Source organism: Sciurus carolinensis, chromosome 18, assembly GCF_902686445.1.
Source record: "Sciurus carolinensis chromosome 18, mSciCar1.2, whole genome shotgun sequence".
NCBI classification, from domain to species: domain Eukaryota; kingdom Metazoa; phylum Chordata; class Mammalia; order Rodentia; family Sciuridae; genus Sciurus; species Sciurus carolinensis.
The window spans coordinates 21,178,147-21,204,980 of record NC_062230.1 but is presented as its reverse complement, the minus strand read 5'-3'; the positions used below and the strand labels follow the sequence as shown (position 1 = coordinate 21,204,980).

General features: G+C 61.9%; 1 protein-coding gene across 3 annotated transcripts in view; it reads left to right on the top strand.

Moving 5' to 3' along the window:
• Nucleotides 1–26,834, top strand: part of Katnip (katanin interacting protein) — a 163,845-nt gene that overhangs the window by 108,509 nt on the left and 28,502 nt on the right. For all 3 annotated transcript variants that reach the window (XM_047533637.1, XM_047533636.1, XM_047533638.1), the window contains 3 exons: nucleotides 3,589–3,804; nucleotides 10,111–10,248; nucleotides 23,952–24,753. In XM_047533637.1, the coding sequence (XP_047389593.1) occupies nucleotides 3,589–3,804; nucleotides 10,111–10,248; nucleotides 23,952–24,753 (1,156 nt within the window). The remainder of the gene's footprint in view (nucleotides 1–3,588; nucleotides 3,805–10,110; nucleotides 10,249–23,951; nucleotides 24,754–26,834) is intronic.

Genomic DNA, 26,834 nt, shown 5'->3' with positions numbered 1-26,834 from the left:
TGGTGTCTCTGTCTCCCTCTCCCTCCTCCCTAGCGCAGTCTTTCGTGACTGAGCACAGAAAGAAAGGTGTGGGCCAGAAGTTTCTGGAAAGAGGCGTGTCCATGCAAGACATGTAAGCCCAGAGGAAAATGTCCAACACGCCAATAATCAAGACATGCAAGTTAGAGCCACCACCATAGCCTATCCACTAGCTGTGCTGGCAAATTAGTGTTGATGACAGGTGACCTCCAGGGCCCCCGGGTGCCAGTGAGCCACGGCTGCCACGCCTTGCTGGCTGCTGGGTGCACGAAAGACACTCTCTGAAAACGCCGAGTAGCCAGGCTTAGGAGGAGCTCGGGAAGCTTAGGTCTCGGGGCCCAGCAAGCTCCTCGCCTGAGGAGACCCCCAGCAGGAGTAAAGAGCCTGACCCACAGCTCTGCAGAGAGCCCTGGCACAGGCGCGGGCGCAGGGACCCATCTCTGAGGTCAGAGTTCACCAGGAAGGCTCGGGGGCCCACACGGTGCCAGTCCCGGGACGGAAGCTGCAGTCAGGAGCCCCAGCTAGAAAACACGAAGCCGGTAAGCGTGACCGCAGGACGCGACGGTCATCCTCTGACCAGGCCGGGGCTGCAAGAGCGTGAGCATGCAGCCGGGCCGCAGGGTGCCAGAGGGTGTGACCAGCACGTCCTTCCGCCCCTTCTCCACCTAACGCTTATGATGAAGCCACGCGGTGGGCACCAGTCTCATTGGCCCTGAGGACTTCACAGACACGTCCCCCAGCCTCAGGCAGAACTTTCGCAATAGACAAAGGGCCCAGCTGGCTGGGACTGGAGGCCGCTCTGAGCCTGGCACGTCACTTTGAGGTCGTGTGTGACCTTCCACAAGCCTCTCGGGCTCCCTGGCCCCGGGAGCCTGTCAGGTAGAGCGAGTGACCCCTCCTGTGGACAGGCCAGGGAGGAGGCAGGAAAGGCCTGTGAGGGCGCCGCAGGGCGAGGAGGAGCTGGGCTCACGGGAAGCATTGTCACCGAAGCCTCGTCCAAAGGGGCCTAGACAGACTCCGTGCAGACCCTTGTCACTGAGAGCATGAGGGCAGAGCTGGGTAGGGCTGGACCAGTGGCTCACAGTGTCCAGCCACTGGGTCCCCACATGTCCTCTGCACCTCTGAGCTCTGCCCCCACTGAGCCAGTCCCCGCTCTGCTGTTCCCTGTGGTCCCTAAATAGCTGGGACGGCGACCCCACCCTCTCAGACCCACTACCACGCATGACACTGGGCAGGCACCAGCCCTGAGCCGCTCCCTCCTGGGTGGCCCAGAGGACAGCACTCACTGATTCTCTGGGCCCCTCAGGGGTCAGAAAGGGTCAGTCCCCATATGCTTCATGGATGAGCAAAGAGAAGGGGTGACTTTGCCAGAGAAGAATCAAGTGGTCTCAGTGAGAGAAGGGCGAATGGTGGGGCCCAGGCGCTTCCCGACGCTGTCCCCGCAGACCCCCAGGAGGGATCCGGCATCAGACACAGGAAGAGAGGAGCGGCCCAGGTGCGAGGCTGACAAGTTGTGACACTTCCTTAATTAACAGGCCCTCCGGCTGCTGCATTTAGAAGCTGGGCTCAGGAGTTTGCACATTTTAGATTGCTCTGGGCGGGAGGTCCAGCAGCCCCTCTGCGGACAGCCGTCCTTCCATCTGGCGCCTCTCGCTGCCACCAGCACCTCCCAGACCGCTCACTGGGCCCTGGAAGGCTCACGGCACACACAGGCTAGTCCTCCCAGTCCCCCAGGCAGCCCACCGGCAGGTTTATCGCCATCCCGCAGGCCTGGGGCTGAGGCCCAGGGCCCTGTGTGTGGCCAAGGAGGCCGGAGGAGGGAGTGCGGGCCCTGACAGCCGGCTGGGAGCTGGGCTGACCTCCTTCCCGTCCCCATCTCCTTTCTCATTCCCATCAGGGCCCAGCCAAGTCCACGCTGGGAGCGATAGCACGTCTCGCTGGCTATTAATTAAAAAAATAAGTGGGGAACAGTTGCTGCTCATTTGCTGAGCTCCTGCTCACAGGACCGTTGCAGATCACCAGTGCTAATTAACAGAGGGCGCGTGCACGCGGGGAATGTGCCATTTTATGAGCGACTGATCCGAGGCAACCAGCGCTGCAGTCAGGCCCCGAGGGCCTGGCGCAGGCCATTCCGCAGGGCTGCCATTTATTGATGGTGTTCACGCAGATGCTCAGACCAAATAGCCTGCCTGGGAGGAGGAGGCCTTAAAATCAACGGCGGAGAGAATCTGAGCCCCGCAGGCGGGGACCGCAGGCTGGGCTCCGTGGGGCCTCGCGGGTTGATGCTGGGCGCAGACTTCCTGCGATGCCCATTCTCCCCACCACCTGGGACGTCCAGTGACTGGTCCCAGGTGGTGGGGCCTTTTTTACTTACTGAACTCGTCCGCTCAGGCTGCCAGAGCGAAACGCCAGACTCAGTGGCTTAGACCACAGTTGGTGTCTCATGTCTCCAGAGACCACAAGTCCAAGACGAAGGTGTTGGCAGGGCTGGTTCTCTGATGCTCTGCTCCCGGGTGCAGATGGCCTCTCCCCGTGTCCTCACAGTCTCTGTTCTGTGCCCTGACGTGTCTCTGCGTGTCCAGTTCCCCCCTTACGAGGACACCAGTCACACGAGATGAGGGCCCACCCCAACAGCCTCGTTTAGTTTAATCACCTCCCCATCTGCAAACAGTCGCCTTCTGAGATTCCGGGGTTGGGGCTTCACCAGATGAGCTGGGCAGGGACCGCACGGCCCATCTCACCTGCCCAGTTCAGATGCCAGGGACGGCTCTGGGATGCAGGCCTGCCTAGGGAGGGAGGGACGTGAGTGCCCAGGCAGATGTGATGGGCTTTGTTTTATTTTGTGGGTACTGAGGAACAAATCAGGAGGGGGGACTCTACCACCGAGCTTCATTCCCAGTTCTTTCTATTTTTGATCATGAGACGGGGCCTCGCCAAGTGGCTGAGGACCTCACTAACTGGCTGAGGCTGGCCTCTAACCTGCAGTCCTCCTGCCTCAGCCTCCTGAGTTGCTGGAATTACAGGCCCGTACCACTGTGTCCAGCTGACGGTGATGGCTTTACATTTATACTTACTGGCAAACCTTAAAGCACAGTACTTACTAAGCGCGGGGAACATAGTCTTTATCTTTTACTTTGCTGTGTTTTAGTCTGGGGTGCTGCTGGTAATGGAACCCAGGGGCTCACATATGCTAGACAAGGCTGGACCACTGAACTACAGCCCCAGTCCAGTCACTGCATTTTAAATGCTTTACAATCAAGTTCCTGTCATCTGCATAACAGCCGGGTTAGCAAGGAGGTGCTATTCATTTTTTTTTTTTTTTAGTTTTACCTGGACACACAGAACATGTATTTATTTTTTTTATGCGGTACTGAGGATGGAACCTAATGCCTCACAGGAGGGAGGCAAGCGCTCCACCACGGAGCCACAACCCCGGCCGCAGAGCCTGTTCCTAAACCCCACCTAAAGATGGGGGCACGAGAAGCCAGAGGTCAGAAACCCGGCAGAGGGGCAGGGCTGAGCCCGAGCCTGCGCCGTGCGATCCTTGGATGCTGTTTTCTCTTCCTTAAGGACAAGTGGAGAATGGCGCCAGCGGAGGTCGGAGAGGCAGTCCACGTGACTATGGAGATCCTGTCCACCTGGGGCAGCGCCTCGCGGGTGGGCCTCACCGAGGTCGAGTTCTTCGACCTGAGCAGCACGAAGCTGTACGTGTCGCCCCACGACGTGGAAGTCCGGAGTGCCGGGGAGCCGGGGCAGGCGGGCAGCCTGGTCAACAGGGACTTAGCGGTGAGTGCAGGGCAGCCTGGGGCGGGGCAGGGCTCTGGCTCCTCCCACCGCTGCTGGAGGGTAATGGGAGAGGCATTGACCCTTTTCATCCACATTGCAGTCGCCACCAGATTCAGGGACCTCAGGGGTCATTAAGGTGCCCTGATTTTGTAGATGAAGCAACTGAGGCTTGGAGAGGGGCCCGGACGTGGCCCAGGTCACATGGCAGAAGGTGGTGCAGCGTGGGCGTGGCAGACAGGCCCAGGCCACGCCCACGCCCCTCAGGGTCCCGCCCCGGGGCCTGGGAGCCCGCTGAACACACACCCAGGTTCCTTTCCTCCCTGACTGAAAGCGCTGGTGTTTCCTTTCCTCACTTTCAAGCTGGGCATGAGAGACTGAGGGCCAAGCGCAGTGGCTGCCAGAGGTCCCAGCTCCTCCGGAGATTGAGGCAGCAGGGTGGCTTGAGCCCGGGAAGTTGAGGTCAGCCTGGGCAACAGAGTGGGACCCGTCCACAGACAGATACAGAGAGGGAGGGACGGAGCAGGAGCAGGACAGCAGCCACCTCAGCCCCTCTGCGGCCCTTCAGCTCGTTCTGTGGTGGCCCCTGGAGAGTCCTGAGAAACTGAGCAGAGATCACCCCTGGCCAGGGACTGGGCGAGGAGGGGACAGGTGCTCGTTGACACCTTTTAAATTCCCTCTGAGCACATGCGTTTTCTCTCTGCCTCTAATTATTAGTATTTTAAGTATCAAAAACGAAGGCCGTTGCCTCGTGTTCCGTCCTCGCGCAGGCGGGCGTGGTCCATGGCTTTGTACACATGATCCTGCTCAGCCCTAAGCCCCAGGCTCGAGGAGCAGAAAGACCTGGCTTCTAAGTTTACTGCCAGCAGCTCCGTGACCACAGCGCTGGCCTAGCCTCTGATTTAGTCTCCTCATCTGTAAAATGGGGCTCGTAAGAGCGCGTCCTCGGCGCAGTGCGGTGAGGGTCAGATGTACCGGGGGAGGCTCAGCACCAAGCCTGGCTCCTCCCGCGGGCTCCAGAGAGCATCAGCGATGGCGGCTTCACTGCCGTTATCAACAGACTGGATTCCGTGAAGAAATAGCTGATGCGCTTTCCATTGAAAAGAAGAGGAAGTGAGAAATCCCCAGCTCCAGGGACCCCGCTCCTGGCCCTACTGTGACCATGGGCAGCTTACCTGCCCTCTCTGGGAGTCAGCAGTCTGCGCCTGTAGAACGGAAGGCGGGGTGGAGGATCTGTCAGGATGGCCGGGACGGAAGTCACGTCTGGCTCACCCTAGAGCATCTTTAAAAGCAAGTGCCGTTTCAAGTCTTGCGAGTCCCCAGGCCAAAGCCCCCCTGGTTATGTTGGGCCGTGTGCCAAATCTGAGACTCGAGCGCGAAGCCTGCTCTTCTTTAGGACTGAGCAGGAGCAGGAGCTTCCGCTAGAAAGATGCCCGGACTTGAGGCATTGCTGGGAAGCCTTGGTGCCCCGGAGACCCTGCTGCCTCGGCCTCTGGCTAGAGTGGTCGTATGCCCAGCAGCAGAATTCAGACCCCGTAGGTCTAGGCCTGGGTCGTGGCTCATGGCTGGGGATACTGTCACAAGGGGAGGAAAGGGAGGGAGAGAGGGAAGAGAGAAAGCTCCCAGTTCAGACGACTCTCGTGGGCTGCTGGGGGCGGGCAGGTGGCTGGCCTGGCCAGTCTGTCCCCACGTTGCTCTGCTGCAGATGTCCAGTCCCCAGAAGGGAACACCGATGAACCAGCCAGGCCAGCAGGGCAGGGTGCTTGGACACCAGTTCCACCAAGATGCCCGCAGGGCAGGGAGGGATCCCGCCCAGAGAAATCCAGGTGGACAGGTGTGCGATGGCCGAGCACAGCTGGGCGCAGCGTTGGGCTGGGAGTCTGAGCCCCCTTCCAGAGCAGCAGCTCCGGGAGGGTGGCGGCTGCCCAGGGGCCCTGGCCTGTGCCTGCCCCTCCTCCTGCCTTCAGTCTCTGGGCTCCGGCGCCAGCTGCCGCGCAGCTAGCGGTGGCTCTGCAGCCTGCTCCTGGGCCCCAGCACAGCGGGGGCGATTCAGTGCACCGCTGGATTTGACAGGGGCCGGTTCTGGCGATCGCTCTCCCCTTCCGTCTGTTCCAGAGGCAGATGAGCTTGGCCGGGTGGGAGCCCAGACGCTGGTCCACGGCTTTGATGGGCTTGGGGGATCCGGTTGGGGCACTGAAGCTGGGACGTGAGGCAGCTGCCGCCCTGGACTGCCGGGTCTCTGGACCTTCCTGCTTTCCCTGGGAGCTGGGCTGCGCCAGGCCCAGCCCATCAGGAGCGCTGCCCCCAGAGCGCTCCAGCCCCACTGGCGTGAGCCACCAAGCCTGGCGCAGCACCTCCGTTAAGCCCTGCGAGCCTGGCAGTGCCCCACGTAGCAGTGAGAAGCCAAGCCCCAGTGGGGACGGCGACGTGCCCGGCAGCAGCCGTGGCCGGTGGCCCCGCTGACAGCTGAGCAGAGGTTTGTGGGAGGGGACGGGGTTCAAAGAGAGGTGGGGGGGTGCCCAGGTGCCGGCGCCCAGGCCTCGTGCGAGCCCCCGCCCTCTGCCCACCATCGCTCACCTGGCCACACCCTGACCCAGCTCTCTCAGTCCCTGACCTGAGCGCCACCCTGCGCGGCTCCTCTTCTGGGGTAGCTGTCAGACCTTAGACTTCGAGATCTAGACCTAAGTCCCAATTCCTCTGCACGTCTCGTCCCCCTCCCACTGTTACTTTGCTCAGTAAATGGAGTCACTGTCCACTCAGCACCCCCAGGCCCGCCACTTAGAGCCTTCAGAATTGTACATTTCCTGTGAGTCTCTAGTTATTTCCAAATAAAGAAGGTTTTTTTTTTTTTTTAAACTAGGGATTAGACCCAGGGTCACTTAACCACTGAGCCACATCCCCAGCCTTTTTATGTTTTATTTAGAGGCAGGGCCTCTGTAAGTTGCTTAGGGCCTTGCTAAGTTTCTGAGCTTTGAACTTGCGATCCTCCTGCTTCAGCCTCCTGAGCTGCTGGCATTACAGGTATGTGCCAACAGGCCCAGTGAGAAATGTTTTAAATGAGCATATGTTCATTTTTAAAACTTGCATATGAATGTTAATTAGTGGAATTTTTCATAATAACCAAAATATAGAAACAAGTCCACATAGGCTAATGGACAGATGATGAAAACATGGTATATCACTACAGTGGAATATTATGCAGCCTTAAAAAGGAGTGGAGTATTGACACAGGCTGTGACATGGATGAGCCTCATAAAGCTTGCCAAGCGAAAGAAACAGGTCACTGAGGCCATGTATGTTTCCACTTGTGCAAAATGGCCAGAATAGGCAAATTCATAAAGACAGAAAGCAGATGAGCAATTGCCAGGAGCTAGAGAGGCCAGAATGAGGAGTGACTCCTAATGGGGACAGATTTTCTTTTTGGAGGGGTGAAAATGTGCTGGAAAAAGATGGTGATGACGACAGTGTGCATAAGCTAAGAAAAAAACCAAATCATACACTTTTAAATTGTGAGTTTTAGCTGAATAGCGTGTGCCTGTAATCACAGCAACTTGGGAGTCTGAGACAGGAGGATCACAATTTTGAGACCAGCCTCAAAAGCTTATCTAGACCCTGTCTCAAAATAAAGAGGGCTTGGGGTGTAGCTCAGGTGGAGCACTTACCTACCTGTGCAAGGCCCTGGGTTCAATCCCTAGTAGTGGGGGGAAAGCTAAATAAAATTAAAGCTTCGTATAGCTTGTAACCTTTCAGAGATTGGCTTGTTTCGCTCAGCATAATGTCCCTGGCATCCTTCCAAATGTTGTGCGTATCAGGAGGATTTTCCTTTTTATGTGATTCTTAATTAAGCAGGTGTTAGTTTGAGGCTGGTCAACGGTGTTGGCTTTGGAGTTGGAGAGTCCCTCCTCCCGAGGCCTTCCATCACCGTCCACTCTGAAACGGCTGTCCGTCGCTGACCGCCTTCATCATCCCTTCCTCTGGGAGTGCTCGTCCCGCCCCGTTTCCCTGGGAGGGGTTTCTTTGGCTCCTGTGCTGGCCCAAGCCACCGGAACCTCGCCGGTCCACTCCCTCACGTCCCCGCACCCAGGAGGGGCCTGCACTGGGTGGCAGGTGCGTGGCAGGTACTGGTGCCTGACCTGCCTGCCCTGCCAGCACGGGGGCCTCCTCAGGTTCAGTTGGCCTAAGCCTGAAGGTGGGTGTTGCGGACCCGGGGGCTGCGGTGTCCTCTGCAGTGTCCACCCTGCCCCGCCCGAGGGTTTCGCGAAGTGCCCTGATTCTTATGCTGCCCCCTTTCTTACCCTTTGTGGTGGTGGGGGGATGGCAAAGGCACTGTGCCCGCTGGCCTGCACCGGGGTGTGCCAGGCTCCCCGCCCTCTCTTGGAGACTCAGCCCGTGGACGGAGCCATCGGAGGCTCCTGCTGTCGCAGGCCAACGCCCTCCGAGGGTGAACTGCAGGCTCCCCGAGGCCCCGGCCCGCCCGACAGGAGCAGGAGGGAAGTCGGTCAGGGCCCCACCCGCGTCCAGGGCCAGCCTGGGCTCCTCCTCTGTCAGGTGGCCCACGGCCCATGCAGGCGCCGGCCCAGGGAAGGCCGAGGGGCACCCGGGCCTTGCAGATGGTGCCTCCTGTCCCCCCGCAGCTGCCAGAGTGGAAGTTCTTGCCCAGCTTGAGGAACCTGCCAGAATAAGTCAGAAGCCCTTGAAGCCACCTCTCCCCTCAACAGAGGCCGCCCGCTCCCTCCTGAACGTCACCTTGTCACCAGAGCAAGGCCCCGAGCCAGCCATCCTCCTTCCCTGGCCCTGTCCAGCGACAGGCACATCCGCAGCGATGGGGACTCTGGAGATGATCCCAAACGCAGGGTGATGCTCCTTTTAGGAAAAAGGGACCCAGGCAGAGTGGGACATGCCGTGGGCTCTGCGGCAGACAGGACCCGCTGGAAACGCTCGGCCTCTGAACAAGGACCCCAAACCCAGGTGCCCGCAGGGCCCAGCAGGACACAGGAGGGAAGTGAGATGTAGGGGGTGGTGGGACTCAGGCAGAGGAGTCCTGGCTTCAGGGCGGCACTCAGGTCCCAGCGATGGCCTGAGCTAGCACACTGTCCCCTTCTGCAGAGAAGCCAGGAACGTGGCCTCAGGGAAAAGCTCCCTTTTACATTTTTTAATTTTTTCGCTACCAGGAATGGAACCCAGGGGTGCTTGCCCACCGAGCCACATCCCCAGTCCCTTTTTAAATTTTTTATTTTGAGTTGCTTAGGGCCTCGCTAAATTGCTGAGGCTGGCCTTGAACTTGAGAGCCTCCTGCCTCAGCCTCCCCAAAATCTCCACATTTTTAAGAATTGGCAGTGAGTTTTGTTTTATAATGTTTCATGAACCAAACCAAATACCTCTGCAAGCCAACTCCAGCTTACAATCTCTTCTCTAAAGTTGGAAGGAGAAGACAAATATGTATTCAGAGGCACATTTTATTCTTCCTCGTTTAGTCACGTCTTCATTTTCCAAAGAGTTTTTGGCCTTTGCTGTGAGCCAGGGAACTGTGCTAAAGGCCGAGTGTTCTGGAATGAGTCCAGCAGGCCGAGCAGGAACCTGACCGGGACAGGAGGACAGGTCCCCTGGAGACGTGCGGCTCAGGTGCTGCGGGAGCCCAGGTGCCCGAGGAGAGCCAGTGTTGAGGGGCGGGGACGCGGGTGCAGCCGTGGAGTCCAGAGAGATCAGCGGCGGAGGCTGCGGTGGGGGGTCCCTGATGGGTTTTCCCTCGGCCACAGGGCAGGGCAGGAGGTCTTGCTGGTGCGAATGGAGAGGCCCGAGCCGCCCTCTGCCCCCGCCTCCCGGCCGCCCCGGCTGCGCCCGCGCTTGGCAGCCCCAAAGCGGCAGGACAGACCCAGGCCCGGTGCCGTGTCCCCATCCAACAGATGCCGAGCCAGTTTCTCTCTTCTGTCCTTCAAATGTTAAAACCTGGACAGGGCTTGGCAGAAGCAGACCCGAGGCGCCGGCCGGGTGACGCCGGGGCGCAGCTGGCAGCTCCGCCACCCCTCCTGCCTCCCTCCCCCAGCGCCCTCCTCGGAGCCTTTAAGCTGCTTAAACTAAAGCCCGCTGCATTTTAAATTCCATCTGGTGGGCAGACGACAGGGCCGGTGGCCCTCTGAGCGGGGACGGTCGGGCGGCTCCAAAGCGCCGTCCGGGCTGGTGCAGGTCTGCAGAGGGCGGCCGGCCTGCCCCCAGCCTCCCCTGGGCTTCGCCATCCCGGAGGCCCCTGGTGGCTCCGCGGAGCGAGGCGGAGCCCTGCCTAACGGGTGCCCTCTCTGGCTGGCCTTTCAGAGCGAGGGGGACCCCTCCGTGTGGACCTGCCCCTTCCACCCGCCGCTCCAGCTCTGCTTCGTGATCCGGAACACAAGACAGCTGCGTGACTTCCGCCTGGGCGAGATCAAGGTTTGGAATTACTGGACCATGGATGGCGTAAGTACCGGGCGGCCTGCTCGCGGGCAATGGGTTTATGGGAGGGGCTCGCGGTTTGCCAGCCCAGCAGCTGGTTCTGATTTCTAAGTGGGCACTAGGGGCCCTACTGCGCTTCCCCATGGGGGCACGTGAGCCTGCTGGGGGCCTCCATCCTGCTTCTTCAGAGCCAGGAGCAAGGCCCCCGTGGGAAGTGACGTCATTATCCCCCTCCCCCGCCACCTTGGGAACTGGGATTCAGTTTTACAGTTAAGGAAACAGAGAGGTTATGTAACCTGCCCGAGCCACACAGCCAGTCAGCATCAGATTGTGACTCTGAACCCGTGCATTCAGACTCCAGGCCCGTTCTCTAAGCTGTCACTTCCCAAATGTCCACCCACACTGGCTCAGATTCAGCAGATGTGGGGCGGGCCCGAGATCCGAGTGTCCAGCCAGCGCCCAGGTGTGTGGATCCCACTCTGAACAGCCGGGCCTCTGCTCTCAGAATCCTCCTTGCTTCCGACCCTCTCGCTGCCCGCCTGTGCCCTGACCCTCGCCCTCCTCCACCAGACTCTGTCCTGAATGACGGGCACGTGCTTCCTCCTGCCACGTGTGCCACCAAGCCCACCAGGGCCATCGGGCTCTGTGGTCTGAGGATGTGGAAGACAGGCCGTGCCTTGAGGTCCTCCTCCTCCAGGGGGCGCCAGACGGCGAGCCAGGGATGCCGCAGAGGGGCCCGAGGGCCCCAGGGGACCTGGGGCGCCCCGGTTCCAGACTCAGAGGCCCTGGGATTCAGGGGAACCGAGCAAGACAGGACAGGGACTCCATCTGCCTGTCTTGTTTCCCTCGCGTGATAGACAGAGGGACAGAGGGACAAGGGACAAGAATCACTATTCCTGCACTTCAGACCTTTTGTAGGGAGGCTGAAGTGAGATGACCAGGAACCGAGGCTCAGCCTCAGTCCTATCAGGGGCACTAGGGAGCGGTGGGACTGCGGCAGTCTGGAAGCCCGTGGCCAGGTGTGGGAGGACTCTGTTCAGCTTCAAGCAGTGGTCGCCGTGTAGGAATATGGCCAGTGCTCTGGATCCTCCAGCCATGCCCAATGAGCCAGGAAACCTGATTTTATCTGAACCTTCCTGGTTCGTAAATGTCCAGGGCGAGTTCTAAGTGTTTTTAAACTACTATGCAGGTCAAATAAAACTCATCTTTGGGCTGGAACTGGCCTGTCTCAGATTGCATGGAGCATGGGGGAAGGATCTTTCGGAAGCTGGGAGTGATCAGGGAAGGTTCTGGAAGGAACACACACCTGAGCTGGGGTGTAGAGACACAGCACCCTTGAACAGAGGCAGAAGAGGAGTCCGTGGGTCCCAGTGGAGAAACAGCACCCTTGAACAGAGGCAGAAGAGGAGTCCGTGGGTCCCAGTGGAGGGGCCGCTCCTATGGGGGCCGAGATGTGCCGCCTGCTTGACTCTGGGCCCCGCCCTCTGGTCTGTGTCCAGTGGCCGCCCGAGAGGCCTCGCCCTTCTCTGCTGTCAGATTCTCAGAGGCTCCTGTTCACCAGGGTCACGGTCAGACCCTGAGGGTGATAGCAGAGCCTCCTGGCCCCGCTGGCCAGGCCCTGCCCCGCCCCCTTTCACACACCCGCCTCCTGGGTGCCAAGTCTTGGTGCTGCCAGCCCCCAGGCGGCCATACCTTGAATCCCCGGTCCCCCGTCCCCTGGTCTCTAAATGCCCGTCTCTGTCTCAGTCCTGGAAAACCAGGCGTCTCCTTCTCCGGGAAGCCGGCCGTGCCCCCCCACCGCCCGTACCAAAGTTCTCCCCTGCCTTCTCTGCCATGCTGTGGGCACCTGGGGAGCAGGGCCTGAGTTGTCCCTGTGACTGCTCTGTTCAGAGAATAGTCCCTGATCGAATGAATGAGCCCCTGTTGTGCTACCTTTTTTGATATCCAGATGAGAACATGAGAATCAGAGAGGTTAGGTGATTTGGACAAGACTGCACAGCAAGTTAGAGGCCCTGCTGGGAACCTGTTCCTCTGCAGTGCGCCCTCCTTCCCTCCCCTCCTCCTGCTCCCTCCCCACCCCACCGCACCCCAACCAGGCACCTACCTAGTGACCTGGTCCTGAGCACCCAGCGAGGCAGACACAACCCCGGCCAGCTCTGCGTGCACAGCCCAGCCCAGAGAAAGCTCTGGTTTCTGCTTTTTGAGGTTGTTTTTTTTTTTTAAACAAACACCTAGAGTTTAAATTTGAGAAAAAGAAGTCCAAGCTACTGGAAGAGCTGAGGAAGCGTCCACAGGCCTGAGCCTCCTCCTTCCTCGCTGGCCTGGCCCCTTGTGTGCTCGAGGGTGACCTGCAGGCCCCGATGCAGCCGCAGCCACTGCGGACCTAGGCCCTGTGCCCCTCGTCCCCGGCCTGCTCAGGCCTTCCTGGCAGGGGATGCCCAGCACCTCCTGGAGCGGGCAGTGAGGCCGCGCTGGCCCCCGAGCCTGCCTGTGGCTCAGCCCCGTCGCTGACCGTGCGTCTCGCCAGGAGAAGCAGATTTCATGTGCTGGATTACAGCGCCGATAAGCTGCACCCGCTCAGCCGAGGACGGCCTTTCTTTAACCTGCGCTCAGCCGCCTTGTGTGTAGAGAATGCGAAACAGGAGAGCAGATCTGCAGAGCCCCACGGCGCACCCATGTCCCTGCAGTGCGTGGGGACCAGTGACCACAGGGTCTGCCACCCCGGGTGGAGGGTGGAGGGCCGCCTGCCGGGCACCGCTTATGTCACCCACGGCCATCTGTTGCCAGAATCTACAGGGGCAGAAAGGCGCAGCAGCCGTGCTGCAGGTGGGCTTGGTTTAGTATTCCCAGAGAACGCCGTTCCTGTGTTTGGGAGGACACAGAATGAGTTCATGGGCCAGAGCGCCGCGGTCGCAGATGCAGCTTGTTATGACAGTGTTTTGTGTGGGAATCTGGGGACGGAAAGTTAAAGGCAGAGCTGATCCAGCCCAGGCTGATTGAGGACGTGAGAGAAGACACTAGAAAAAGGGCAGTCTTCACTACTAGGAAATGAGCCGCCGATTGGTCTCCTTTCTCCCTCAGTAGGTGACCCAGTGGTGTGAGCTGGCACGGAGGAGAGGTGCTGGGGAGGGAGGCAGAGGCAGGAGGCTGGCCTCCATCCACAGCGCACTCCAGAGGCTGCGCAGCCACCTCTGTCCTGACAGCGGCCATTTGTGGAAGGCTGCAGGTGTCCACATGATGACAGCTGAGCAGGGAGTCCTCCCCTCGAGCCCCCACAGGCCCGAGGGCAGGTGGCCGTCCCCGTCTGTGGAGGAGCAAGCTGGGCCGGGCAGCAGGACCACGTGGTGGGTGGACTGTGTCTCACTCGCCAACCCTGATGGGAAAGGGCTGCCGGGTGCTGCCCTGAGAGGATCCAGAACCTTCCTCTGGCTCCTGGAGGAGGGAAAGCTGTGACTGACCTGCACAGTCCACCTTTGGCTCAGGGCGGGTGTGACAAGTGGTTGTCACGTCTTTCCACGTCCCCAGGATGTGGCTTGCCCAGCTAGAGGGCACCAGGGGCGGAGGCGGGAGGTGGTGTGAGTGCTGTTGGTTTTCCTGGGCACGTCTGCCCTGCCGGGGACACCTGGGGGATGGAGGGGACAGTGGCCTCCCTCCATGGAGGCAGTCGCCCGTCTGCTGCGGTCTGGTGTGGCTTGACCCCAGGGCCGGCGCAGTGAGCAGTGCGGGGGGCCGGGCCCTGGGCGGTGGAGCCTGCCGGGGTCAGGTGCTGCCCTGTGCAGGGACTGGCTGCTGTGAAGGTCGTTAGAAAGGGAGCCCGCCAGGCCTCCCCCTGGCCTCTGGCTCTCGCCCCACGCTCCCTCCTGCCATGGTGCCTCCAGCCGAGAGGCCTCCACCAAAGCTGCGCTGATGGCACGGCCTTGCCCTTCAGCCTCCAGGCCTGTGAGCTACTTCACCTCTTTTCTTTAGAGCATTACCCGGCCCTAGGTATTTTGTTATAGTAACAAAACTGATGACTACCCCACCCCAAAACGTGCTTCCTTCAACTCCGCCTGGTGCCTCAGTCTACCTTTCTGACAGTCTTAGTTACCTGCTCTAGGGTGCCGCCGCTCGCTGCAGACAGGCCCGCCGTCACCATCTGCGCCCACCCACCCCCTTGGACTGCCCGCTCCAGCCTGGTCAGACGGGAGTGGATAGCAGTGGGCACCCAGGAGAGCACCCCGCGGGCATTGACACTCAGAACGGCCTTCTCGCTGTAGCTCACGCACGTTACGTGTCCCCACTGCTGCCTTCTGTGACTTGTCACATGGTCGAGGCCACATTGCGCACTGGAACGCTCTGCAGTGACAGGAACGTGCCATGTCTTTCAAGCACAGTAGCCAGGACACAGGTGCTACTGACCACTTGAAATGTGGCCAGCGCTATGAAGAACTGCATTTAAATCTGATTGATTGTGATTCATTTTCATTTTCATTTAACTAGCCACGTGCAGCTGGTGACCAAATGATGGTGACAGATTGGCCAAGGTCCCACCCACCTTGCCCTGTCCCTCCTGGTGGGACCCAGGTGAGGACGTGACCCTGGGCAGTGCTGAGTGACTGAGGCAGTGAGCAGGAGGCCTGGGGGCAGAGGCTGGGCTGCAGGGGGCGGCCTCCCCTGACCTGGCGAGGCGGAGGCGCAGCCCTGGGAAGGGCGTTCCTGGCCGGGCACAGCGAGAGCAAAGGCGCTGAGGCAGGAGCGGGCTTGTCCACTTCCAGGACGGACTGAGTCAGTGGCTGGATCACGGTGGTCCGGGGAGCTTGAGGGCAGGTCCCGGAGGGAGGCAGGACCAGGTTGCTGGGCCTTGAAAGTTTGGATCTCATTTGGAGAGAAGTAGAACGCAGCGCCAGAGCAAGTGTGTCCTGCGGAGCCAGCCCACCTGGCCACGTTCATGCGGCTCTGTCGCGTTGCTTGATGTCGCCGTGCCTGAGCTCCATCTGCTGTGTGGGCAAGTGCTGTTCTTTGAATACATGCAGAGCTCTGGCCTGTGCCTGCGATTGGCGTCCTTGCTGGAGGGCGTTGGGCGTCGGGGACGAGACCTGACTGGGGGATTTAAAGGGCCATGCTGGTGGACGTTTGAGTGGGGCAGAAGGAGGGGCGCCCAGAGAGGAGGCCCCAGGCCACACCTCGCGGAGGAAGGGGGCTGTCGGGGAGCCTGTTGGGGCCACGGTGACCTCTGCACTTCCCGCGGAGCCGCCTTTCACTTCAAATGCAGGCAGAAGACACGTGACGGTGGCCTGGCTCTGCCACAGCTCCAGTGTTCCCAAGGCTCGGCCACTCCTTCCTCTGCACCCCAACACTCGAGGGGAGCCGTGGCCCCCACGTCACTTGCAAACGCCGCGCCTCTCCCGCGGATCAGCCACGGCCCGCGGCCACCCTGAGCTGGTGGCGACTGCGCTCCTCCATACCCTCTGCCTCTGCCTCGCCCCCTCAGAACCGACACACCCCAACCCACCAGGTGGCAGCGCTGAAGTCCAGGGGGACCTTCGTGTCGCCGGCCGAGTCAGGTGGCCTGATGGCCCCGGGCACTCTCGGGCTCGGGAGGCCTGACGCCTCGAAACGGGGTGGCTGGTGGGAAGGGGGCGGATCCCTGGCCCGGAGGCTGGGATGCTGCCCCCGGTCGGAGGCCTGGTCTAGCCAGCAGGCGCTGTCCGCGGGGCAGGATGGGCAGCCGTGAGGGTCTCGGGGCTCCGTCAGAAGCAGGCCTCTGCCAGCAGGGAAGGCGAGGGGAGCCGGCTGAATCAGGGCCAGCGAGGACGGCCCTGGCAGAGAGGGACCCAGGGCCCCGGCTCCTCCAGCAGGCTGGCCTTCAGAGCTGGACTCCACCCCGAGGAAGGCGGTGTGACCGCAGACCCAGGGTGGAAACGGGGCCCGGTGCTGGCGGAGCAGGCCGCTGACTGATGCTGGCCTAGGCGAGTCCCCCTGGCCGACCTGGGTTAGTCGCTGAGTCTCCTGACCACAGTTCTCAGTGACAGCCGGTGAATCACCAGGATGCTCTCGGTGGCAAAGAATAGGAGCCAGTTAAAGCTGGGCTAAGGGGCTGGGGACGACGCTCGTAGGGAGCGGCAGTGCCGTCTGAGTAGCTGACTTGGGGAGCCGCGCTCCCGCCGTCTCGGATCTCTGCCATGCTCGGGGCTGGCTTCGTCCTCGGCCCCAGGCCTAGGCCCCTGGTGGCATCACACCGTTGCTCCTCCCAGACTCCCTCGAGAGCCCAGGGCAGCGCCCGCCGGCAGCCGGGGTCACAGCCTGGTCACTGCCTGTTACCTGTGAGAAGGGCGATCCCGGGAGGCTGGGTCGGTTCCCGTGGAGAACCCAGGTGCTGTCTGCACAGGGGACGTCACCAGGGCAGGTGGTGCGCGCAGGCTTTCAGTGGTGCCCTTTCTTTTTGTGACCAGGGACTGAACCCAGGGTCTTAGCGCCGAGCCACGTCCCCAGCCCTGTTTCATTTTGAGAGAGGGTCTCACTCGGTTGCTCAGGGCCTCGCCAAGTCGCCAAGGCTGGTCTGAGCGTGGACGCTCCTCCTCAGCCTCCCGAGCTGCCGCTGTGCCGGCCCTTTCCCTGTCAGTGCCGCGGCTGGCGCCCCGCTGAGTCTGCACGTTCACGCCTGACCGAGCGTCAGCCCCGCGCTTCCCGCGTTTCTCCCGGGAGCGTGTGGTACCGCGGCCCGTCCTACGCAGGCCTGGCCTCCCACCGAGGCCTGCCTCCATCTGCGCCCCCCGCGCCCCCGCGGCCATCTCAGAGCCCTGCCCGTTCTCTCTGGAGCTGCCTCCTTGCCCGTCCGGCTCGTCCTTCCCCGTCCTCCCCACACGCACTCCTGGACTCGGTCTGATCACCAGCACCGTGCAGGCGCCCAGCCCTGCGGCTCTCACCCAGGCAGGGAGGCCGGGCTCAGCAGGGAGCCACAGCTCCGCAGGGCCAGCGTGGCGATGGGGCCAGCCAGGGGCCTCCCAGGGCTGGGAAGACGGGGACCCTCGAGCAGAGAGACCCCTGCTGCCATGCCACCCAGGCCACCAGGCGAGGCGGGGCCAGCAGCCCAGGCTCTGCTGTCCACACGTGCCTTCGGGGCCTCTTTGAGTTGATAACCAACGATCGGGACTTGTAAGGTTCTGCAGGAAACGCGGATCTCGGGCTTGTCTTGGGAACTGGGCCATCAGGCCACGCACCAGGCTGGTGAAGCCTAGTGCCGCTGCCCCGCCTTGTCCCCGTCGTGGTGGCACCGCGTGCTTGTCACCTGCGAGCTTGCTGGGCCTTGGCTGCATTGCCTTGGTGACCTCCGCCCCTCCCGGACCCCGGCATCTGGCTCCCGGCCGTCCCGGCCCAGGTCACTCCTTTCTCCCTCCAGCCCTCGCTGCCACCAGCCCGTGCCTGGAACGCCCGCCTGCCTCGGGACAGGCCAGCCTCTCACCTCCTGGGCTCTGCCTGGGCCCCACCCCAGCCTGCCCTGGGCCCCTGGCGGTCTCCAGCACACCCTGCAGGCCTCCCTCGGCTGTGCCTTGAGGTCCCGAGCCTCAGGTGTCACCGGCCAGTGCTCCTGGCAGGCTCCTTCTGTTTGGCCCTGGGTGTTCTACAGCTTGTGGATCGTTTGACAACATTTGGAAATCGGCTCTGCAAGAGCTGCCACATTCCCTCCCTGGGCCTTGTGGGTGTGCGCTCTCCGGCTGCCAGACCCCCAGCGCTCCTGATGCCCAAGCGCTGAGTCTGGGACCCTTACCCACAGCCAGTCGTGACCGCCCCACTGGCTGCCACTGAGTCCTGCTCAGGCCAGCGCCCTGACGGGCCCCCCGCCGTGTTGTTTGAATTGAATGGCGTTGCAGAACTGCACACCAGGGCCTCGGCCACGCCTGGCAGAGGTGAGGTAGCAAGGAGAATTCTATCCCATGGTGGTGGCACACGCCTGTGATCCCAGTGGCTTGAGAGGCTGAGGCAGGAGGATCACAGGTTGGAGGCCAGATTCAGCAACTTAGCGAGGCCCTAAGCAACCTAGTGAGACCCTGTCTGAAAATAAAAAATAAAAAGGACTGGGGATGTGGCTCAATGGTTGTCTCCTTGGGTTCAGTCCCTGGTACCAAACAACAAAAAAAGAGCACTGGTCACCCCCAGGGCAGATGGCTCCATCCTGTGCCAGCCTCTGCCGGGAATCGGGGAGTGCTGCCCTGTACCTCGGAAGAGCGGTGAGCCACGCTGACCCCCACACCAGCCGGGGCAGGCGCACACAGCCAGGCCGTGATGGGCACCAGACGTGACGGCATCTGTTCCCTGGAGGTGGCATTGGAAGCACGCTGCTATTCCGCACAGAAATCCTAGGGGTGGGTACTGCCGTCACCAGCTCCTTTTACAGATGGGGAAACTGAGGCACAGAAAGCAGAACGACTTGCTGGTGGTCACACAGTGACCAGCAGTCTGATGCCCACCACAGGGCCCCTTTTGAGAGAGAGAGGAGCTCCATCAGTGCCCGAGGGCAGTGGCGACTCAGCACTTCAGCTCTGGCCCCTGTTACCAGACGGCCCGAGATTTCAAGAGATCCGGGGACGCGGAGCGTGGTGGGGACGCGGAGCGTGGTGGGCAGTCCCAGTCCTCCGAAGCCCACCGCTGGTTCTGACGCGTGTCATTGCTCTGAGGGCCAGACCAGCCTGGGTCAGCCACAGGGCCACCAGTCTGTGACTCATCTGTCAGGTCCCTTCCGTGGACATCGTCCTGGGGGCCATACTGTTGGGCCGGGTGCAGGATGATCTGCCCAGAGCCTGGCAGGTCGTGCTTGTTAGACGTCAGAATGTCCCCGCTCTTCTCCCCGTCAAGGAAAGGAGCCGTCCACGTCACAAGGAAGTGTGCCTTGGTCTTCCCCCCACGTGATGCAGCAGACCCGGGTCCTCCCGGCAGAGCCAGAGCTGCGTGGAGGGCAGGCTCAGCCCCAGCGCTCGGGCAGGTCTATAAGATGGGCAGCGGGGAAGCGGGCTCTGCGGCTCAGGCAGCAGGCACAGGACCTGGCTGCCAGCCAAGCTCTGCGTGCCAGGGTGAGCCAGGGGCCAGTCCCAAAGTGTGGCTGCTTGTGTGGCAGCAGCTCCACCCTGAAGCCCAGGGTCAGGGGGAGCCCTAAGCCTCCAGCCTCTCTGGTTCTGGGGCGGCGCTTCTGGGCAGAGCGGGAGGGAGGAGAGTGGCTCGTGATCCCTGTCATGGGCCCGGTGTGGGGCGCCTCCGGGGTGGGCCCCGGGCTGGGCGTGCGTGATAGGCAGCTGGTGCTCCTCTGGACGGCTCTGCACTCAGGACGCTGTCGCTCCTGAGCAGTTGGGCTGGTGGACTGAGGCAGGTGTCGCTCCTGGGAACCTCAAGAGTCACAGCGCCTCAAGAGTCACAGCCCCGGCCCTGTGTTGGGTCTTGTCCCGGCGGAACGGCTTGGCCATCCATCCAGGCTGAGCAGGTGGCCCATTCATGGGAAGCGACGCGGCCACACCGGGGCCAAGGAAGGAGGGGCCTGTGGAACTAGGGAAGTCACTTAGATAGAGATGACATTTATATCGCGGTATTAGAGTGCTTAGTCTCAGCACGGTTCTTGGAACTGCAGCGGAGGATAAAGGCAGACCGGGCATGGGAACGGGCTCCCGTGAGCCCAGGCCAGCCACAGAGCTGCAGTGTCCTTCTGAAAGCCACTGCAGAGGGGGCTCGAGGCCCCTCAACAGAAGATACGAGGTTCCCTGGTTAGCGGGAGGGAAACGCCCCCGGCAGGGACAGCAGAGGGCGCGCACGCGCACACAAATGGCCCCAAAGGCAAGGCGAGTCGGGGTGCCCTGGGCTTCCTGGACACTAGGGCAAAGGAGGAAGGAGCCTGCAGCTGCAGCCTGGTGACAGCAGAGGAGGAAGCAGGCTGGTTCCTGAGGAATGGAGACGTCCCCACGTCCACCCAGAGACACCTGGCAGAGTGTCGCTGAGAAGAGGCGAGGGTGCAGACCCGAGGTCCCCTCCCGTTTCTCCTCGGCACAAGTGGCTTCCTAGCACAGCCCTGGAGGTGGCTGTGGGACGTCTACGTAAGACAGTGGTCTTCTGTTCCTGCAGGTTCCACCCAACTATGGATGGAAAATACTCAGGGAAAAAAATTCATTTGTACCAAATACGACTTTTTCTGACCATCAATCCGTAAATGATAGAGCATGACAATTATTTACAGAGCATTTACAGTGCGTTGGGTGTCGTGTGAACCTAGAGGTGACGTGCCCTATGCGGGAAGACGTGTGCAGGTTTTATACAAATTCATGCCATTTATGTGAGGGACGTGGGCTCTGAGGTTGGATCCACAGGGGTCCTGGAATAAGTCCACACAGGTCCTGAGAGGTGACAGTGGGTGGGACAACATCAGGAAGGAAGCATGCGCACCCACGTCCCCCACAGAGTTTCCCGGTGGTCCTCGGGGGGAGAGGCTGGGATGTGTGTGGGTCCCTGGGGGCCTCGTTTCCAACCTGGGACTCAGAGTTCCACCCCACAGGTGATCCCGCCCAAGGCCAGGCTGGCACGGGAGATGGCACATGGCACCTCGGGACGGCAGCCAGGGTGGCTCCCCACAGCTGGCCTGTGACATCAGGAGGCGTGAGCCTGGGCGTCTTCCTTTAAGCCGGGGCCCCGCCGCCTACCTTGCAGAGCTGTGCCGAGGACCGTGCAGGACACGGCGGTCTTTGAGTTGTAAGCTGGGAACATCCAGAGAAGTGACTGATGTCTGTTCCCTGCTGGGGACCCCACCTGGTGATGCTCAGGCCAGGGTGCCCGCAGCACCCTCCTTCCACCAGCCCCGCTGCCCGCAGTGTCCCCAAGCCCGTGCTTCTCCTTCCTGCCCGCCCTGCCCTGCCCTCTTCCCCTGGTCCCTCCCTGCCAGACTTGCTGGTGAACCTGGGCAGCAGATGCCAGATGGGCTCTCGACTGCCCATGGAAGGGAGGTGACGTGTTTTGGTAGCAGACGTTCCAGGAGGAAAGCTAGGAGGCCCACCTCGTGTGTGCGCTGGACAGAAAGGCCACCCCACCGCCTCCTCAAATGAGTGTTTCTGTCTGGCCAGATGTTTCCGCGGTGGTAATTTTGTGGAACTAGTCATTGAAAGCTGCCCGCGCTGTCCTTCAGGAAGGCCGTCTGCTGCTTAATTCTCAGCATGCGCCGGCGCGTGCCTCGCGCACAGAAGCGCACCCTGGGACGGGGAGGGGCGCTGTGAACGTGGACTTTTCTGACAGCAGCAGATAGCAGCCTGTCGTCCTGCAATTGGATGATGGGAGCCGGGTCGGCGGTGTGTGCGGGCTCTGTGTGTCTGGTCCTCCGGTGCTCGGAACCTGTGCGACCCAGCTGTCAGAGATTCCGCTAGCGCGCACTCCCCTTCCCAGCGCTACATGGAAGGGGGCACCTCTGGGGTTTCGGATCCCACAGGCCAGGAGCAGATCAGAAGCCACAGCAAGATGGAAGCGCCCTGGCGGGGAACCCAGCAGGCCACGTCTTCTGACCACCTTGTTCGCAGAACTCTGGGGAGCAGCGCTGCCCGGGGAGGCACTCTTCAGTCACTCACTGCTTGAGTGGCGGCCCGGCCTGGGACACGACGGCAGGACCTCTGCTGCCTGGAGCTCACCGTGAGGGGAGGAGGAGCTAGGCTTGCGGGAAGGCCAGAGGGTGGGGGACAGGGCGCAGGGACACGGCTCAGGACGGCCCCCAAGACCGGTGTCCAGGCAGAAGGTACAGGCAGGGCCCGAGGAGGGCGGGCCCCCCAGAGCAGGGACCAGACCCGTGTGTTAGGAGTGGCGGGCCAGGGCCGGTCACACAGGCCTCTGCCTGGCAGAGTCACCGGGCAGCTCCGCAGGAGCCACCTGATCTGGCTGCTGGGTGGAGGTGAAGCGCGTGCACAGGCAGGCAGGGTGCCGTGCCGAGCGGAAGTGGAGGCCAGCGAGGAGGTGACCGCGCTGTCTCAGGAGAGGTCAGATTCGGGGCGTGTCTGCGGAGCTGGACATGAGTAAGAGCCAGGCGCGTGGAGGGGACCCCAGGTTTCTGGAACTGCCGCTGAATGTTTTCAAGGTGCAAGATCAGGTTTGGGAACGAAGATCTGGCTGGGACGCGCCCTGGCTGGGATGCCACTAGGGACCCCAGGAGGCCGAGGGCCACGTGGGGCTTGGCGGGGTCTCAGGGTGGGAGGTCATTCGCAGGAATCATGCTGCGGGGTGGGGTGCTCAGGGCCTCGGGGCTTCGAGACCACCTGGCCAGGACCCTGAGCGAGCAGCCAGCGGGCAGGGCAGATCCAGGCAGGCGCAGAGCCGGGAGCGGGAGGGAGAGCCCTGGGGGAGGGGCAGGGGCCAGCCGCCCAGATCCCGGAGGGCTGCACCCCGAGACCCTCTGACTTATGGTCCCAGTCAGGAGACTTCCGAGAGCGAGGAGGGCCCTGTTAGCGATCCCGCCAGACCACAGGTGTCAATCAGGTTCGGCCCCCACAAAGAGGGACTGTCCAGGGCCTGGCCCTTGGCCAGGTGGCGTTGGTGCAGAGATGGAGGAGAAGCCCAGCAGGAGGGAGGTCAGGACGAGGAGGAGGAGGAGGCCATGGTGGCACAGAGACAGGAGGGGTGATGGCCGTCGCAGGCGCCCCCGTGGAGTAGAGCGCTCCTCAGCGAGAAGGAGGGAGAGGCTGTGACGCACGTGACCTGGGTGGATCTCAAAGTGACCGTGTGGCATAAAGAAGCCCAGCAGAAGGGGGCCCGGGCCGCCCGACTCCTTTTCTGTCACACTTCCAGAAGCACAAAGCACACACAAGGGTGGCAGGCGCCGGGGAGGAGGGAGCCTGGGGTGACGCGCAGGTTCGTTATCCTGAGCCTGGAGACGGTTTCGTGGGCGCTGGAGACGAGACTCCTCGCGTGGTTCGCTGTAAACACGTCCAGCTTGCACAGGATGCGCGCTGCTCCTGGGTTCGCGGGGGAGGAGTCGTGCTGTAAAGAGAGACGGGCGCCGCGGAGGCAAGGGAGGCTGATTTTGTTGGAAGCAGGAACGGGAGTCGGGAGGGTGGAGAAAGAGCGGGAAGGCCGAACAGGGGCCTGGAGTGAGGCCGCCACACCGCAGGCCGTGTGCTGGGAACTCATCCCGCCCGCCCGTGTTCCCCACCTCCTTGTGCAGAGGAACCATCTGGAAAACTTGGTAGGAGAGCAGAAACCACCATCGAGGCAGGGGCCTTGGAGCCCAGTCCACATCCCTCAACCCCCTGAAGCAGGACAGCCCCCCCGTGGTGACAGGCTGTGACAGGGAGGCACAGACTCAACAGCCACACGGGGATGCCCCACCCGCCAGTCTTTAGAGGGACATTGCTGAGGTGCGTTCCTCGCAGTGCCCAGCCGCCCACAGCAGGGACCCGCTCAGCCCCCTCAGGGGGTCTTATCCTGTCTGACCCTCCTCACGCCCTCTTGGGGTCTTCCACCAGATACGCATCCGGTCCTTGGCTGGGGCGCTGCTTTCAGGACCCCCCAAACGGGACGCTCATGAAGCCCCGGGAGTCTGCACTTCACTGCACGTTGTGTTTCCCGGGGGCTTAGGAGGCTGCTTCAGAGGACCCCGTGACAGGCAGGGACGGCGCGTGCGGCTCTCCCGGGCCGCGTTCTCCTTTACTCATTCATTTATTGATTTTGGTCTCTTTTTTCCTCAAAACCCGACGCCCCTGCCTGACCCACACTGCATTTTGTTCAACCTTGTGTCCCAGGACCTTGACGTCGGCGCCAAGGATGTGAAGCTTTACGTCAACGGAAACCTCCTCTTCGAGGGCGCGTTGGAGAAGGGGGACGGGGAGGCGCCGGCCGGCCACACCATCCCCGTGGACCTGAAGCGCGAGAGGAGCGAGGACGCCCTGGGCGCTCGCTGGGCAGAAAGCCAAGATGCCCCCCAGACGGCTGGCGGGGACGGGCACGAGGAGCTCAGCCCCCACGGCTCGGAGCCCGCCGGGGCCTTGATGGCCGTCAGGCTTCCCTCACCAGGAAGTCCGTCTGGAGACAGGGCGAGCTCTCCTGAGCGCACCGAGGACCGTCCCTCCAAGTCGGCGGCAGCGCCCGGCGCCCCTCCGCCTGCCCCAGCCCCGTGCCAGGAGCCCTCCCTGCTCCAGCAGCTGGGAAGCCTCGCGGGCGGAAGGCTCTGCCAGGCCCCGGGGAGGGCGCCCTGCTGGCTGCAGCCGGACCCCACCGGGAAGGGCAGGCCGAAGGCGGGCGGGAAGCCGCGGCCCCTCTGGCTCAGCCCCGGGAAGCCGCTGGACGGGGACAGCAGGCCCTCCGAGGACACCGCAGGGGAGGCTCCTGGAGAGCCGGGGGCCGAGGACAGCGAGCAAGGGCAGGCCACCAGCCGGAATGTCCTCGCCAGGGAGAGACCCCCGAGGGGCCCGCCCAAGGCCCACGGCGACGACCTGGACTTCCTTGGCCAGCCCCCCAACAGGGAGCGCCCGGCCAGCGGGCGGAGGGGCACGAGGAAGGACGCCCTGGGCAGTGGGCACGGGGACGCCAGGCCCGCCGGCAGAGGTAAGCTGGGCAGTTGGGCCGCGCGGGCAGGGGGCCACCTCGTTCCCTGGGCCTCGGTTCTCTGGCTGCCCAGGGGCTGGTGGCAGCCAGAGGGCACAGTCCTGCCGTCCAGGGCCCAGAGAGGTGGTGCTGAGGGTGAAGCAGGCGGCCAGTCTTCGCATAGTGAAGTCGTCCACGCTGTCATTGTCCCCAGGACCGTCCCCTGGCCTTTTTCTCGTGGCAGGTCCCTTCTCCAGCGTCGCCCCGGTTAGTTCCACCTGGGATGGCCACTCTGGCCTCCAGCCGCTCACCTTGCCCTTGAGCATACTGCCAGCAGCACCACGGGCACCACACAGGGTCAGCGCTGGCCAGCATGTGGGAAGGACGCTGGGACTGCGGCCATCGAGGGGAAGCAGCCACCCCAGGGGTCCGCTGCTCCCTGCCTGGAGTGCAAGGCCGGGCACCAGCTCTGCCTTTCCTTTCTCTCAGGAGAAGCGGGAAGAGGAGGGGTCTTGTGTTCCGGGTTGGCAGCGGCAGCAGCTTCAAACCCTGTGTGCCCAGCAGGGAGCCTCGCGGGCAGGGCTCGGGGAGCAGCCGGCTTTGCGCAGGGCCCTGGCGTCAGGCCGCCACAGTCCTCGCCCTGCTCCCGCCTGGGCCCCGGCCAGCTCTCTGCCTTCTGAGCCTCAGTGTCTCCACCTCTGAAATGGGCTGCCTCCCACTGCTCAGGGCTTCAGGAAGCCAGCGAGAGGAGCAGAGGCTCAGAGCCGCCGGGCGCCCAGGCCCAGGACCCAGCCTGTTTGGACTGGCTCGTGGTCCCTCCCGTCCTCAGGGCTCACGCCTGCCGTGCTGGCGCTCAGCCCAGGCCCTTCCTCCACACCACGCCAGAGCTCGTGCGGCCTGCTCCTGCCCTGCCACCATGCCCTGGGCAGCCTCGGTTTCCTCATCTGTAACAGGACACGCAGCCCAACCCACACACCCCAGCAGGGTCCAGTGCCCCTGTGTGCAGTGCTCGGCCCAGAGCTGGGCCCACAGGGCACCCGGCAGACCCTGCAGCTGCGCTCCTGCTCCCTCCCGCCCCGTCAGCGCACGCGCCCACTCTGCCCTGGTGGTGCGTTTCTCTGTATGCCCAGCCAACACTTCCGCTGTTTTAAAAAATACCTTTATTTATTTGTGTTTATGTGGCGTTGAGGATTGAGCCCGGTGCCGGAGTCCTGCCTGAAAGAGCTTCCTTCTCTCTCTCTTTTGATGCCCGGGATTTAACTCTGGGTTGCTCTACCACTGAGCCACATCCCCAACCCCACTTTTACTTTTAATGAATCAAATTGGCATCTCCTCGCCAGGCACGTTGGCACACGCCTGTAATCCCAGCGACTCTGGAGGCTGAGGCAGGAGGATTGCCAGTTCAAAGCCAGCCTCAGCAATGGCGAGGTGCTAAGCAACTCAGTGAGACCCTGTCTCTAAATAAAATACAAAATAGGCCTGGGGATGTGTCTCAGTGGTCAAGTGCCCCTGAGTTCAATCCTCAGTGCAAAGAAAATAGAAAAGAAAGAAAGAAAAAAAGAAAAGAAAAAGAAAAAAAAATTGGCATCTCCTTTATAGACCCCCGACCTGTCACTTAAGATAGCAGAGCAAGGGCTGGGGTTGTAGCTCAGTCAGTAAAGTGCCCTGGGTTCCATCCCCAGCATCGCAAAAAAAAAAAAAAAAGATAGCAGAGCAAGTCCCTCAGACTGAGTGCCTTCCTGAGTAGAGCGGCTCCTGCAGTTTCTCTCTGGCTCCTTCGACTTCCCTGCCCACTCCTGCTGAGACTGGGTATCAGGGAGCAGCGTGGAAGAAAGGCATGGAGAAGCTCTTTGAGCTGGGCACAGTGGCTCATGCCCATAATCTCAGCCCCTTGAGAGGCTGAGGCAGGAGGATCGCATATTCAAGGCCAGCTTCAGCAAATTAGTGAGGCCCTGTCTCAAAATAAAAAATAAAAAGGTCTGGGGTTGTGGCAGAGCAACCGAGTTAAATTCCCAGTGTCAAAAGGGAGAGAAGGAAGCTCTTGGAGGCAGGTCCCCGGCTCATGCAGTGAGGGAGGGCCAGCGGTCAGACAGTGGACAGGG